The sequence below is a fragment of the Petromyzon marinus genome, chromosome 33 (genome assembly GCF_048934315.1).
Source record: "Petromyzon marinus isolate PM22_M1 ecotype Great Lakes invasive population chromosome 33, UKy_Petmar_22M1.pri1.0, whole genome shotgun sequence".
NCBI classification, from domain to species: Eukaryota; Metazoa; Chordata; class Hyperoartia; order Petromyzontiformes; family Petromyzontidae; genus Petromyzon; species Petromyzon marinus.
This window is the reverse complement of record NC_133699.1, coordinates 15,016,893-15,032,661: the sequence shown is the minus strand read 5'-3', so window position 1 is coordinate 15,032,661 and position 15,769 is coordinate 15,016,893. Positions and strand designations below refer to the sequence as shown.

Sequence of the window (15,769 nt, the reverse complement as noted above, 5' to 3'; positions counted from 1 at the left end):
ACCATCCATCACAGAAGAATTCTCTCATCAAGACTCTGTACCATAGAGCCCAATGCATATCCGACCAGGAACACATAGGCAGTGAACTCAAGCACGTACACCAAGCTCTTAAGGCTAATGGTTACTCCGACTATACAATCCGCAAAGCTATCACTCAAACCATGAAGAAGGACCCTCTTGAGGAGCCTTTCAAAACCATCACTTTACCCTACATTGCGGGGATCACAAAAAAGATCTCAAATCTTGAATAAACACAAGATCCAGGTCCGTTTCAACACATTACATAAAATCCGTGATCTGGTTCCGTCTGTAAAAGATGTGATTCCGGACATACAGTACCCTGGTGTCTACAAACTAAGTTGCCTCTGTGGTAGTAGTTACATTGGAGAAACCAAACGCCATGTCTCGGACCGCATTCGTGAACACAAAGTAGACCTTAAACACGGTAGGACCAACACCTCGGCCGTGGCAGATCATTGTTATAATTCAGTAGGCTCACATGACATTGACTTTTCCAAGACAGAGGTTCTTTGTAAGCCATCTGGCTACCATGAGAGATTCGTTCATGAGGCTATCCACATATACAAGCACAGAGACAATTTCAACCGAGAAGATGGATTCTGGCTTAGCAATCATTGGAAGGATTTGATAAACCATTTTAGGTCTTAATTGATTGTTCACGCTTATGGTGGCTTTCAGACAGCATACATTAATTTTTCGTCTCCCCCCTCCTCTTTTCAGAACATAGATGGACTCGTCCTTCTAAACAAACTGCCAAATCGCTGCCCGTGGCGCAAACGTTGTTTAAATAAATAAATAAAAACGCCGTTCGTAAATAATTTAATGCAGACCGCCACTTCTTTCAAATGTTTTTTGCCGTTGCTTTTCACACCTGATGATGACCGTTTCTGTTATGGTCGAAACGTCGTGAGAATTTTTATTGTTTTATATATTTTTTATTATTTTATTGTTTCCCTTCAACGTGACTTTACCGAAAGAGCTAAGCATATGAATTACTGCAGTCACGAAAGCTTTAAATCAAAATTTGAACAGCTACCTGTTTTCATCGTAGGACCCCCCCCCCTCCTCTTTTCCCTCCCAAATTCCCTGACCCCTACCCTTGTATATTTTTTATGACAACAACATTTATACGGCAATCAAATGCCTCGGCAACTCTGAACAGCACCTTGTGTCTCATCACACATTTCAAAGGGGACCCCGGGTGGCAGCTGTTGCTGTGCTACACAGAATTGCTCGGGCACTGGCCTAGAAGTGGGCACTGGCCTAGAAGTGGGCATTAGCTTCCCAGCAGGAAGAGATAACTCCAACCTGCAATCCCGGTTGACTAACTTTGTGAGTTTATTTCAAATTTGGGCTTTGGCACCAGCACACAATGAAAGGCCCGCTCGTCTCGAATGTCGTCACCGGATCTTTATTGTCCACTGTTAAACGGAGAGCTCGCTGTGATTTACGGTATGTTAACTGTAAAGCACAGCGAGCCGTCCGTGGTAACCAGGGTGGTAACCAGGGTGCACCTAGATTTGAACAACATACCTATAACATACCTGAAGGCCGATCGGGTCTGTAGGCATCAGAATTCAAGTGTCATGCGATTAGTTCATAGCAGAGGTTCGGACTTCCAGCTTGCTGCTATTCAGCTAATGCTGAACAACTGGACAGCCTCGACTTGGACAATTTCCTCTCATCGCATCTCTTCAAAAGCTGAAGCGTGTTAACTGCTGTTTGTTGCTGACCTCTTGAGATCTTGGGCCTTTGGGCCTTTGCTCAATGGCTGTTTAAAGAAAATCGAATCAAGTGTCAAGAGACGGGAAGTACGGAGGTCTTTATCTGGGCATTACATTGCACCAGTCAGAACGCTCCAAAGGGCATTCATATGGCAGGAAAGCAAAGGTGCAGGAGAAATGTCTTGCACTTGTGTAAGAACTTCTATGACATAGGTACAGAGAGCTGGTGGATTAGTGGCTATATACAAATATATTTATGATTTTTTTGGAAACCATGAAGCATTTGCATCAGTGTTTTTGAAAATTGATGTGCAGTAGTTTAGCTGTGCAATCCATTGAAAGGATCTCAAAGACGAGTGCCATTTCAGTGTGGAGCAGTACAGCTTTAATGGGTGCCCGTGCCAATGTGGGTGGGTTTTTGTCGGTGCATCCGTGCTATGGAAAAGGGCAGCCCCTCACTGCAGACTGCGCTCGTGTTACTCACCGACCCGTGCGCGTGTCCACATGTGCTTTGCAGACAAAGAGACGCTGATCACGGACAGCGGCAAGCTCTACGCGCTGGATTGCCTGCTATGCCGTCTCAAGATGCAGGGCCACCGCGTCCTCATTTACTCCCAGATGACTCGCATGATCGACCTGCTGGAGGTAGTGATGCGCGCTCACTCACTCGCTCGAGTGTCTTCAGTTTGTTGGCTCATTGCTGTATCTGGCTGCTGTAATGGGGCGATCGTACAAACAAAATGTGTGGGGAAAAGGAGGACGATGTCAACACAAACATGTAAACGAGCCAAGCCTGCCCTTCTTACCGCACTGCTGCACCATGGTTCTGCGTGCGAAGGGGATTAACATCGGCTGAAGAGATTGTTAGTCTCCTCAACAATTAAGATGCTCTGGCAAGTCTATTCGACGTGCGGTGTCTCATCAGCAGTCGGTCTTGCTTAAACCAACGCTGGCGTTCCGCAAGCAAGGACCCCCTATGTTGTGTATGGGTCATTGTTGGTTTAAGCGAGCCTGACTGATGATGAGACGCAGAATGTCTAAACCGGTCCAGACTTGTATAAAACGAATAGTGCTGAGAAAAAAAAACTCTCAGAAGGCTTCGTAGCTGTAGGGATTTGTAAAAAAAAATACTGACATTTTTTTAAGTGGAGAGATGAATATGTGCAGGAGGCGTATTGTCTTCTTAGTTATTTTCGTAATTTTATTCTCCACAATGATGCTCATGAGTGGTTTGCGTTCACTCTTTTGATAGAGCACAACACTTGCTCTGCTGACCACAGGCACCGAGTCAGATGATGGCTGGGGAATAAAATCAGCAGTGAAAGCGGACTCGCCTGACATGACGCTGTTTTGTATATCATAATTGTCTACGCTTGGTATCCCAGCGGTTAACACACCCTTTACGACGGCCGTGTTTTACACATGCAGTAAGGGATTCCATTCCTGCCGCGGCCGTTTGTGGGGAGTTTCTGGAATGGATGTTGAATTCTTTGCCACGTCTACGTGGCCACGTCATTGGGTTGCTAGTGTTCAAGGCCAGATTGCCGTGGTTTAGCTAAACAAAAATGCTTCTGACACTCGCCTTGTATGGTAACCCACATCTCCCTCACAAAATATTCATCGCATATCGATGGTGCCCTCCTGGGTCTAAATCAGGAAACCGGTCACATGCCCCACCCCAAGGCTGTTGTACTCTTCCTGAACTTGGGTCAGTGCTTAACGTCTGTTAAGGGGCCGTCCATAAATGACGTCACGCGATTTTGGCTGATTTTTGACCCCCCCTCGTCACACAGCGTCACAAAAAGTCAGACCCCCTTCAAATATGACGTCACAAATCTCTGCCCCCCCCTGCCTAAAACTATATTTATACATTTTGAAAATAAAATATGCTTCAAACCACTTTAAACTATTGTCATTGTAGTGCGTATTTAATGTGGCGCTGCACTCTTGATGTTGTAAGAGAAAACGCGTATAAAAAGGAGGCGTTGGAAAGCTGAAATTTAGCATAAAATTAACTTGAAAATATTCAACGTCTAACTAAAACTGCAGATGTTCAGAATATTATATTGAAATTCTTTTCTAAGTATCAAATATTAAAAGTAATTATAACTATAAAAAAATACTTGAAACTTTGTAGTAGAACGAAGCAAAATGGAGAGTACAATTATAATAATCACATATTCATTCCACAGAATGAAAAGCCCTGGTAGAATCAGAATCAAAATGTTGAATAACAATCATTCAAAAAAGTTTAAGAATGTATGCTTCATTCTCCCATGGAGAAGCAAAATGCTCCTTCATGGAATAAAACAACTATTGTTTTTTGCGCATAAAATACTAAATCGTGCACACGATATACTGAATTGTGAGTGGTGTTAATTTTTTTTTCCATAAGGGAACGCCGTAGTTAAATTAAAGATCCTAAATGGTTAAATTCAGTCACTCATGGTTCATAGTCGGACAATGCTGAAAAAGAAGCATGACGCCATTTTCTGGGTACAAAGAACAAAAATATCACGGAGGAATAATGAATCATGGAGGACGCGGTGGGCTATTGTACGCTTGCCGAATGACGTCTATTTAGTAGGTACTCTATGATTACGCTTGCCGAATGACGTTTAGTTAGTCGGCACTCTATGATTCATTATTCCTCCATGCTCAAAAATGGCTGTTTGATATCTTTGTACCCAAAAACTTTTCTTTCTGTATTATTATAAATGTTTTCGTAACAATAATAGTATAAAAATGTCATACTGATATTAAAATTAATATTTAATAAACAAATATGTGTGATTAAAAATTCTGTCGATTGATATTACAGGAATAATAGTACTTACGTTAAAAAATATATTATTTGAAACTATCAAGCGTTTTTAATATGACTTCATAAAATTTGTATTTGCACTTTCTGACGAAGTATTATTCTCTATAAAGATGTGACGTAGTTTGACTTCCGGTTCTTATGTTTAACATCATAATATCATCTATACTATACATAATTTTAAATTATCAAAAAGTTAATAATGGAAAATTAGTGTTATAACAATTCTATTTAATTAAGTAGAATGTGTTGTTTATATTTATTTAAAGTTGCGCATCTTGATGTGAGGTCACATTTCTAAAACCCCCCCTCGTCACACATTGTCACAAATGTCTGACCCCCCTAGGTGCGTGATGTCATTTATGGACAGCCCCTAAGTACCCATTGAAAACCCTTGTGATGGGACCAAGTGTAACCACAGAATTTAAACTGGCGTCTCCTACCAAATGTTCCCATCAGGGGTTATTCATTAGACTCAGTTCAACCTTAATCGTACTTTGAACTCTTGACATGGTGATTGCGAGCCTACCACACACCAGTTGATCAAAGATCTTCCCGTACATATATGCAATATACCCCTGCTTCACGTAAATATACACTCCTGTGTAGTTTTTAACAGTGGGGTTCTGAGTTGTTTCATCTTCTGTCACCGAACCCAGTGGTGTTGCAATATCTAGAGGGCCTGGACTTTGACCGAGCCGAACGGAGTCTTCGTTGTTGATGGCGCCGCTTGTTCCGTCCCGCGTGGTGCAGGAGTACATGGTGTACCGTAACCACACGTACATCCGCCTTGACGGCTCCTCAAAGATCTCCGAGCGCAGGGATATGGTGGCCGACTTCCAGACCAGGTACCCCCGTCGTATCCTCGTTACCAGTCTCCCTACGAAGTGCTGTTTTTACTTGTGAAGCACCCTAGGGATGGATTGATGTTGCCATTTCACTCGCGTTAAAGCGCTCGCGCATTGGCGGAGCAGCGCGCTGAGTGTACAGAGCGTCCGCGTGACGGAGCGATGCGTCTCCCTGCAGATCGGACATCTTCGTGTTTCTGCTGAGCACGCGAGCGGGTGGCCTGGGCATCAATCTGACGGCCGCAGACACGGTACAAGCTTCCCCGGCGCTGGGGGGTGCACAGCGATCGCCCGGCGCGGAGGGCCTCAACGCTCTCTCTCTCGTGAATCGAACCGCGTCAGCATCTTGGCATTCTCCAGCCGTCTTCCTCTCGATTCCGGCGTAGGGATTAACCACGTCACCGGCGCGGTTATATGGCCTGGCGGTTGTTGCAGAGATTCACGGTTCTAATTTAGCAGCCACCCTGAATATTATTGTGGGTGTAATAACCATGATAATACTACACACCATCTACTTCACAGTGGATGATAAAGATCCCCTCGACATCAAGCGCAAGAGGAGGCCATAGTGTGCCAGCGGCGTCGGAGTTGAAATTTGCCAAATAACATATTTACCTGAAAATTGCTCAATTTTGATTACACAAAGCACACCCCTCACTCGCTACTGGCAGGCTAATGCCTGTTTGCAGGCCAGATGCTGAGTCACATTGCGCCTAAAGGGACAGTTGCCACTGGGGGGGTGCCTTTATGATTGTTTGAGATGAGTTATAATGTGCTGAGTCACGCCAGCTGATGTATATAAAAAAACAGCAATATCATTATTAATACATTGTCATTTATTGTCATATTTTAGATTTGTTGCCGTGTAGAACTATGATGCTTATGCAAATGCAATTATTGACTTTTGAAAGGGCATTGACTTGACTTTCAGAGGGCTATAAGATGTAGATTGAGAACATATTTTCGTTAATTTTGGAATGCCTCAAAAGGGGCCAGTCGGGCCAGCCTCAAAATCGGGGATGGCCTTGTGGATGAGAGATTGTGTTCAGAAGCAAATTGTGCATGGGGGATTCCCAGCCCATTCACTCCACAAGATCTCTCTGGCTGTCTCCTGGGCCTGGTGAGCAGAAGTTTATCTCCAGGCATTGGGCTGTGCGGTGTTGGAAACACTGCAAGTCCGTGAAGAATTATCACTTGGATGCCTTGACTTTTGAAGAAGCCAGATTGTGTCAGGGTGCACTATTGGGCAGTCGTTGCCCATGTGGGGGACATAGTTGTTTCCTCATGGTAGGGTTGCCTCCTCTCCCACAGACCAAACCCACACATTTCTCGTTCAGTCTGGGTCTATCATCAACACTGCGCAGTAAACACAATAACCTTACCAGATCTCGGTACGAATAAATTCCTACCACCCGAACAGATACCATTTTCCAGACCGACCAGGTCAAACCTGTACAGGTGGCAACTCTACCCTATATTTTGAGCAACTTGTGAATATTGGAACAACTAATAAGGCCGGGGGTGACTGCCCGCGTGCGCAGGTGATCTTCTACGACAGTGACTGGAACCCCACTGTGGACCAGCAGGCGATGGACCGAGCTCACCGCCTGGGCCAGACCAAGCAGGTGACGGTGTACCGCCTCATCTGCAAGGGCACCATCGAGGAGCGCATCCTGCAGCGCGCTAAGGAGAAGAGCGAGGTATCCGCCCGGCCCATCGCGCCCGACCCCCATTGCCCACGCTCGCTCGCTCTGCTGCCCTCAATGACTGCTGCCCTCGTGCCAGGCCGCTGAATGCTTGCAGCCAAAGCCATCTGGCATAAAGCCCGTTACTCCATAATGCTTCTGCGACGTTTCGTCCGGCCATTGTTGACAGCATAGAAGCGCCGTGGTGTAACCCAGTCGTTTCCAATCTGTCCTCCGTGAAACTCTCAGTTGGTGGAGCAATGTCAAATTGGTTAGCAATGTGCTCTAAACCCAGAAACTTGAGCACGATTCCCAGCCATAGCTAACATCACCATCGATATTTGAACCGGTCCTTGTTTCCTTCACTAACCCATACCGAAAGTGATGAAGTATGGTCAAACAACCCCCATAATTGACATGGCATGGGGAGGTCATCAGTCAGCAGTGGACTGACAAAATTTGTATTTTCTAATAGCTTATATCAGACCTAGACATGAGTTCCTTTTCATAAAATATCCAGAGTGACTCACAAAAATGATTGCACAGCCATTAAGAGCACTGGGCAAGGCTTGTGGGGAATGTTGTCTTTGTCAGACAGTGTGTTTGGTTCATATTCCATTTGTTGAGACATCAGCTTGCAGCAATTGCTTTTTTTGTGTAAACACTTATAATAAAAAAGTATAGTTCGCCACTACATAATGAACACAATTGATTATACTAGTCTAAAATAACGGATTAGTTTGCTGTATGTACCCAGGGATTCTCTTTCCCATCGTGCAGGGTTTCCCATGTTTGTCTCAATGCGGGCTTACCTCCCTGGCTCCAAATAAATGGCAGCTGTACACGTGGGATGTGCAGTTGCTATCCACCACGGGGAGCTTAGCACCCTCTGCGCTACGACGCTTTTGTTTGATTTACCATCGGTTTATGAACGTGTCTCTGCACTGTCCTCGTCTCGTGCGTTCTCGCCCGGCTCACAAACATTAAACTTGAAACGGGTGAACTTCTCCGCGTGCAGATCCAGAAGATGGTGATCTCGGGCAGCAACTTCAAGCCAGATGCGTTAAAGCCCAAGGAGGTGGTCTCCCTGCTCCTGGACGACGAAGAGCTTGAGAAAAAGCGTAAGAGCGAGAGGGACGGCATTGTTGAAGCCTCTTGCTGCCAGCACTCACCCTGACAGCGGCTGAGGGCAAATGGCTTTGCAAAATCACATCTTGGTGAAAGTAATTTAAGCGGCAGGCAGCGGCGGCTGTGTTTGCACGCCCTTGAGTGGAACACGGTAGAGGCAAAAACTAATTTCTTCCCCCCGCACCTCCGATTAGCACGGTTGGACGGTGCAAAAGAAGTTCAACACACATACATCAACAACGTACGAGGGTTGGTGGTTCACGTAAACTCGGTGAAGCTCCCTCCCTACCCGTGTAGTTTGAGTGCTAGCGGGTTCCTGGAAGCACCTGTCGTTGGTGCGATGGTTGTGCAGTGCGGATGCGTCAAGAAGAAAAGAAGCAGCAGGAGGAGGTGAGCCGCGCCAAGGAACGCAAGCGCAAGCGAGACAAGTACGCCGAGAAGCAGCAGGTGCGTGTCCGCACGTGCCCGTGTGTGTGCGTGCCTCGATGGCGTGGCAGGCATTGCGTGCCCACCACGCCTTGCCGCACACCTCCCCAGCAGCAGCAACAACAACGTGCTCGTTTTCTCTTGCTCTTTAAATGCAATATTTGCAACTCTCTTGTTCATGACTATCTGACTTGGATATTTACGTTCGATTTATGTGTCGTGTAGCGTTAACAGATTGAGTTTTTTTTTTTTGGGCACGATACATTTTTTACGTGGTTGCTCCAATTTGAGTGTAAACATTGCCCGGGCGAGGTGACAGTGCTGCTCCAAGATCCCTATCATACGCTCCATTGTTCAGATTTTTGTCGCTTCCAGGTGCCTTGAATCTGCCACCCGTTTCCTGCAGTCTCCTGCAGTCCCCACGGCCGTTGTGCATCATCCATCTCTGCTGCCTTCGGCACGAGACTCATTTTATTGCCCACTGTAGGCCCCACGCACACCTGGAAACTCAACTGGCATCTAACGAACTGCTTACCACCTGTGCTATTAAAAGTTAAAATCAGTTGTGCCTACATTTTCCGTTTGTTTTAGAAAGACGTATTCCCTCCTTTGTGTTATATTTTAGTCTGTTTCTAGTTCAACATTTCTTCAAAGAATATTAGTCACGACACAACGCCCCATCCAGCGTGCTCCTCGGTGATTTGTGCAATCTTGATGCCTTTCTTATGCGCCGTCCTTAATTGATTTTCGTTTTGGGCCAAACTTACTAAATTTGATTTTGAGAACTGTTCTTCAACTCACCGGTGAACTGAAACAAAACCAAATTGGCGCATTGCACGCTTGTACACCGCACGACCATTTTATGTTTTTTGAATGTGTCGGGTGGTGGAGGTTCTTAGGAGACAGATTTTACCGGATGATTACGTGGCCTAACCCAAAAATAAATCATGAATCATCGTAATAGTGGCTGGTAAAGCGTACGTGCTAAGTTGCTTGTGTGTAGCTTGCATGTATTTTGTGCATTCATGCTGTGTTAACACTCTGTTGGTGCATTTTGCATTGCTGAGAAGCCATTACTCAGTTGTTACTGCAATGGTGCAAGGAACAACGATTGAGGATATTTGATATTTGCGCCATCCTTATGGCACAAGGCTATTGTGAAGATGGTATGGTTCACATACATAAGAGCATGACGTCATCACATAATGGCCTACAATTTTTTCGAATGATGTAATGGAATATTAACGTCCACTGTGAAGCAGGCGAAGGGTATTTCACGGTTAACGCGCCTGCAGTATTAACCGTGGGCAGCCTACCAGATTCGATTTACGAACCTCGGCAAAATGCGGCGAACGTGCCACGGCCGGGCCTCATCACCACCCTGCTTGGTGGTGGTGCGAGCAGGTCGGGGAAGGGTATGGCAAGCGGATGCGGCTGGAGATTGGGGTGGCGCCCCCCTCGCTCCCATCCGCCGACAACTCGAACACGTCAGCCGAGTGGGACGAGTGCTACGTGAGCGTCGACTCGGCGCAGCCCAGCCCCTACAGCGAGGTGAGCGGTGAGCCGCGGTGAGCCGCGGTGAGCCGATGAGCCACAGCCAGCCGATGAGTGGCGCCAGGCCGGGGCGACCACCGAAGGCTGGCGCGAGCTGCGTGCGTGCGTTCGATCTGCAAGAATAAACGACGAGCGTTATAGGTTTTATTTTGGCTTTGCAATTCTAAATGATTGGAATCAAAGATGCCATTGCAGCGATGTATGCGGAGTGTCCTTGCCATTGGCCACTAACGATTGCGTAACCAAAATGTAAATGAGCAAAGATTATTTTGCGAGCAATTATGTGGTTAAATAGAGGACTGCACCAATCCCAGCCAGGTAAGTTCAGTACTGATCTGTGGACCCCATCAGTAATTAGTTAATATCTCCGTTTGGCCTGAGGCGACTTGTAATAAAAGTCACCCAAATGTGAATATTTAATGCAGTTAATCAACAGCATGGTGAAATAATTCTTAGTCTGAGCAACCATTTTAAATTTAAACAAAAATTCAAATTAAAATTATATCAAATTCAACATTTCCAGATTTTTAACTCCCTACATTAATTAAACAAGCATTCAGTGTAATTTCGCTAGTAAATATACCAGCAGTTCGCACACACTCAGTGGCCCCCAGTTCGATTCCCGTTCACAGACAACATCGGTGGCAGATATCTGAACCGTTCATAGGTCTCCCCTAGGTCGACTGAGCCTTAAATTACTACCTGCTGCAATGTGTAAATATCGGATTGTGGAGACAAACGCGGCTGAGTGTGGTGCTGGCCACCCACCCCCTCTAGGTAGCCGCCAACAGCTTTTGTCCCAACAGCCTGTTAAAGGCTACACGGGAGATATCTGGACGTGATGTGCTTGCGTGTGTTTGCTTCAGATGTCCCTGGGCAGCGAGCTGCAGCCAGGCTCCATCCCTCCGGACGAGAGCAGCAACGACATGCTGGTGATCGTGGATGATGGCGCGCCGGCCAGCCACTGCAGCACGCCCACACGGAGCGTGGCGGCGGACCAGCCTCTCGGTGCGCGCGCGAGTCCTGCGCCTGCACCACACGCGGCCCGCGACACACGTGGCCTGCAACACACCCACCACGGCACACACTGCCCGTGCCACCGCACCTTCTGCGGCACACACGGCCCGTGCCACACTTACTGCGTCACACACGGCCCGTGCCACCGCACCTACTGTGCACATGGCCCGTGTCACACCTACTCCGTCACGCACAGCCCATGTCACCAGACCTACCGCGTCACACATGGCCAGTGCCACCACATCTACGTCACACACGGCCTGCACCACACCTACTGCGGCATACACGGCCCGCACCACATGCACCTGCCTCCTGTGCGGCCGCCATGACTGTCTTTTTGCTATGCTGAGCACATGGCTACAGCGTGGCAATGGGCAGCAAACACAGAAGGGAGTGGCCATGGAAGGAGAAACATAAATGATTTACCATTACTGAACATTGACCTTGGAGATTTATGTCTTATGGGTATATGCCACTATACGCTACTCTTGGTTGCATTTTAATATATAGGTTAGATGACTTAGGATTCCTACCAAATAATGGTTAATAATGTACGGATACCTGCCGTAAAACAGCATTTTAGTAGCTAATAACTTTTAATGAACATGAATTTGAATATATGTCATGCTTAATGACACGTGGCCGTATATTTTTGCTTTACAAAAACGGCGGAACAAAGCCGATGGTGAAGAACACGTCGGGTACATTTGTACTCGTGCCGTGCGAGCTAAAATGTGAGAAGAGAATAGGCGTTAATCAATTATAGAAAAGTGACATTCACGACTGGTCGGTTTCACGTGCAAGTCAGGTAGGCCGGCATAATTATGATTCCCGGGATTCAGGGTAAATACCCAAGACTCATATCTTTGAAATGAGGGCAACTTAAGGCCCACTGAGCTATATAACTCTCTTTCAGGATCGACCTGGCCGCAAATGATAGCCCAACAAAGTGGCTTCTCATCACGTGGACATTTATAGCAGCCAAACACTCCAAATGCATGTTTATAAATGTGGAGGGAAAAACCGGAGGGGATAACATGCAAACTCCAAATATACAGGCGTCAGGGTCAGGATTGAACCCACTACCTCCTGAATACCAGGCGAGGGAAATAACATCTCGCAACCACGACAAATAAAATGAGCACCACTTTGTTGGGAAGTCAACATTGGTCGTCCTTGAGAGAAACCGGCCTTCTACCATGGTAATGTGGAATTTCCACCACTGGCTCAGGGCTGCCAAGGCTGATGAGTGCTCCCAGGTTATTCTTTCAAGTAGGCAGACATATACATTGCAACAGAGTGCTTGTTGCTCTAAATATATTTTTTCCCACTATAAAAAAGGATGTACTGATCTGACATTCCGCCGAATAGAAAGGATCTAATGCTCTTTAACGATCTTGTGCCTGCAAAGACAGCTGCCTTTATATGATATATTGTACTCTAGTCCTGTGAATCAAGATGCGTATTCATGTTTTCCTCGGGTTCCTTTCGTCTAGTTTAGTAATAGTTAAGTAGTTTGAGGTTGTCTTGGTTCATCCTGTGGTCGTTGGTGAGAGTCACGTGTTGCCTGTGCGCTGCTTTGCGACCTCTTGTGCTGCAGAGAATGCGGGGAGAGGCCTCCCCAAGGGCCGAGGGCTGGCGCGGAGCCGCGGAGGCCGCTCTCGGCAGAGCGAGGCGCCGACCACCACCACCATCGCTGCCATCGGCGCCGCCTTCGCCGCCGCCACGGCAGGGCCCACCCGGGGCCGAGGCCGCAAATCGACGACGGGCAGCGCGGCGGCCATGGCAGGGGCCATGGCAGGGGCGGCGGCCGCCTCTGCGGCAGCTTACGCGGCATACGGCTACAGCGTGAGCAAGGATACCAACGGTATGTCCGCACCATCTAATGCGACAGCCCCCCGCGGTTTCGATGGTACCTCTGTAAATGTCCATCTTTGGGCACCGCACCATCGTGCAAGTGTCAACCTGACAGAGAATAAAGGGCATCACGGTGGCGAGATGTTAACTCCCTCGTCTAGTATGCAGGAGGTTATGGTACCTGCTTTATATTTGGAGTTTGCGTGTCTCCCCATGGTCGTGTGGATTTTTTGCCGGGTCCTCCAATTTTCCCCTCCACATGTTGAAATACGCGTTTACAGTATTTGGCTGCTATTAATTTCCACAAGCCACCTTATTGAGCTATCATTTGTGGCCAAGTCACATCTGAAAAAGAGCTATATAACTCGGTGGGCCTTACCTGGTAAAATAAAAAATTGAGTTTAGTTATAAATTAACAGACACATATGCTCTTAATTTCTGCACTTTGTGTGGTTATTATGATTGAATGAACCCGGTGAGATCCCATTTAAGAGTCTATCTCGTGCAGTATGTTTATGCGAGTGGCTGGGTGGCCGTACAGGTAATGTGATTGCCGACTGAGAGGCATTGGTTCTACTCTTCGTTCTCGTTGCTATGAATCGCTTAGCTTCCTAGAAGATTCCAAATAATACTGAAAAGCTTCGACATAGTACTTGAGCCCAGGTGGATCTCTTCGCCCTATACCGATAAGACATCATCATTGTTGAGGGCTGCCACACATTTGAAACCATTGGGGTTTGACAGTACGATGATGGGGTGCTTTTACATTTGTGTATTGTTGGGAGCCGCACGTGAGGGGCCGCACTAAAGGCCACCGGGGGCCGCCAGTGTCCTACGGGCCTTGTAATGAAGAACATTGCCCTCTATATTTGGGGCCCAAACTCTGCCCCCAATTAAATGGACACCACCTTCTTAACTTGGTGGCGTTCATGACATTAATTACTTTTAAATGCCTTGTTATTGTTTAGGAAAATCTAACATCGTCTGCACATGCATCACAACTCCCCGGTTTACCCCGGCAAAGAGATAATGCATTTCAGTCCAAACCCCTTTTTTCTAAACAACATTGTTGCATTGAGAGTGTTTGTTCCCTGGACCACAATCGTGGCCGGTGTTCCTGTGCTGTGCGCTTGTTCTTTATGCCACGATGCACGAGCACTCAAGTGCACGTGTGGCACGGAGACAAAAGGATCTGTGTTGTGTTTGCGTGGACAGGAAGCCCCCGGCAGGCCCCTCTGGTTCCCCCACCCACCTCCGCGACCGGATTTGGTGGCTCCACATCTTCCCAAGGCACGACCGGCTTCAGCAACCCCTCCTCGCTGGCTGCTCTCGGGCGAGCCGCTGGCAAGCTACCTCCCACGATCCGCAAGTCTCTGCAACAGCAGCAGCAGCAGTTTTTGTCTCACGGAGGCCGCAGGCACGGAAAAAATCCTGCCAACACCTCTGCCAACCCGTAGAGAAAATACAAAACGTTTCGGTGCCAGACGAAGACCGTTCCAATAAAACGAGAACGCAGGTGGCGACAATGGGGGTCTGGGCAGCAGCAGTGCCATTGTTTGGTTTGTGATGAGTGTTGGCTGCAGCTGGCCCAGCTTTGGGGGGGCGGGGGCTGGAGCGGGAGGCGGGGGCTGGAGCGGGAGGCGGGGGCTGGAGCGGGAGAGGTAACGCGCCGCCTTCTACTCATCCCGTTGTTCGGCAAGTGACCGACAAACTTTACTCCTGCCCTCTGCGACGGCTGCAAGAGGGGGCCCCGTGCGTAACGACGCAGAGGGGCTGACCACCTCTCACACCCCGACGACGGGAAGGTGGCACGTGAGCACCGAAGCCCCCACCCTGGTGCAACGGGGACCCCCTCCGCTGCTTCCCCCACCACTTGCAAAAGCTCGGCTGTTCGATCTCGGGTGGCAAACCGCACGGCCCACACATCCTGCAAGTTTGGCCGTTGGGCAATGTGACAGTCCCCACGTGTTCCCACTAAGAAACTGACAATACACAAACTGACCAACACGTACGTTCCTTTTTAAATACAACCCGTTGGTTTGTTGATTATGGCTGCTCCGTTTCGTTAACACACAGTAGTGTGCATGTGTTTTGGCGTGCGTGCACTCGCACTTGGTGATGTCGGGGAAGAGGGGCGCGCTGCACACGCCCCGGCTTGGCTCTGCGCTGGGTCTGCCGCTGGGAAGGTCCGTGTGCGTTACACGGAGTTACACGCGGATCATGCTTGGACGTCAAAGCAAAAAGGCTTTATTAAAATAACGTTCTCGCAGACACAGGGTTGAGGAAAGGCCCACATTTTGAAGGGCTTTATTTTTTTAGCTGTAATTACATATAATATAAATACAATTTGTAACAATGGGACAATTGTATAAAAAGCTTTGCCAGTGAGCCACTGATGCTTATAAAGTATGAAATAAATCTCTAATATTATTAGTAGTCTTTGTGCCTGACTTGTCCACAATAACGTGCCACTTGGGACGGTGCTTCTACGATGCTCCAGTTAGGTCGGGCGATGACACGCAGGAGACATGGTGCTTGGTCACATGATCTTGGAACCAACTGCCGACATAGTCACCCTACTCACATTCTACATAGTGAGGCTGTTTTGCATGGCTTTTGTCATCGATCAAGCAGTGTGCTTAGCCACCTGTTGATCTGAGTCACAACCCACTGCACAGGCACATCACT

General features: G+C 47.6%; 1 protein-coding gene across 3 annotated transcripts in view; it reads left to right on the top strand.

Annotated features, from left to right (window-relative positions):
* The window catches only part of INO80 (INO80 complex ATPase subunit), a 110,337-nt gene extending 94,826 nt beyond the window's left edge, over positions 1–15,511 (top strand). For all 3 annotated transcript variants that reach the window (XM_076071578.1, XM_076071579.1, XM_032965272.2), the window contains 10 exons: positions 2,263–2,390; positions 5,320–5,414; positions 5,593–5,665; positions 6,956–7,114; positions 8,118–8,220; positions 8,580–8,674; positions 10,058–10,204; positions 11,074–11,215; positions 12,825–13,091; positions 14,297–15,511. In XM_076071578.1, coding sequence (XP_075927693.1) covers positions 2,263–2,390; positions 5,320–5,414; positions 5,593–5,665; positions 6,956–7,114; positions 8,118–8,220; positions 8,580–8,674; positions 10,058–10,204; positions 11,074–11,215; positions 12,825–13,091; positions 14,297–14,538 — 1,451 coding nt within the window. In that variant the 3' untranslated portion in view covers positions 14,539–15,511. The remainder of the gene's footprint in view (positions 1–2,262; positions 2,391–5,319; positions 5,415–5,592; positions 5,666–6,955; positions 7,115–8,117; positions 8,221–8,579; positions 8,675–10,057; positions 10,205–11,073; positions 11,216–12,824; positions 13,092–14,296) is intronic.
* The last annotated feature ends 258 nt before the right edge of the window (positions 15,512–15,769 follow it).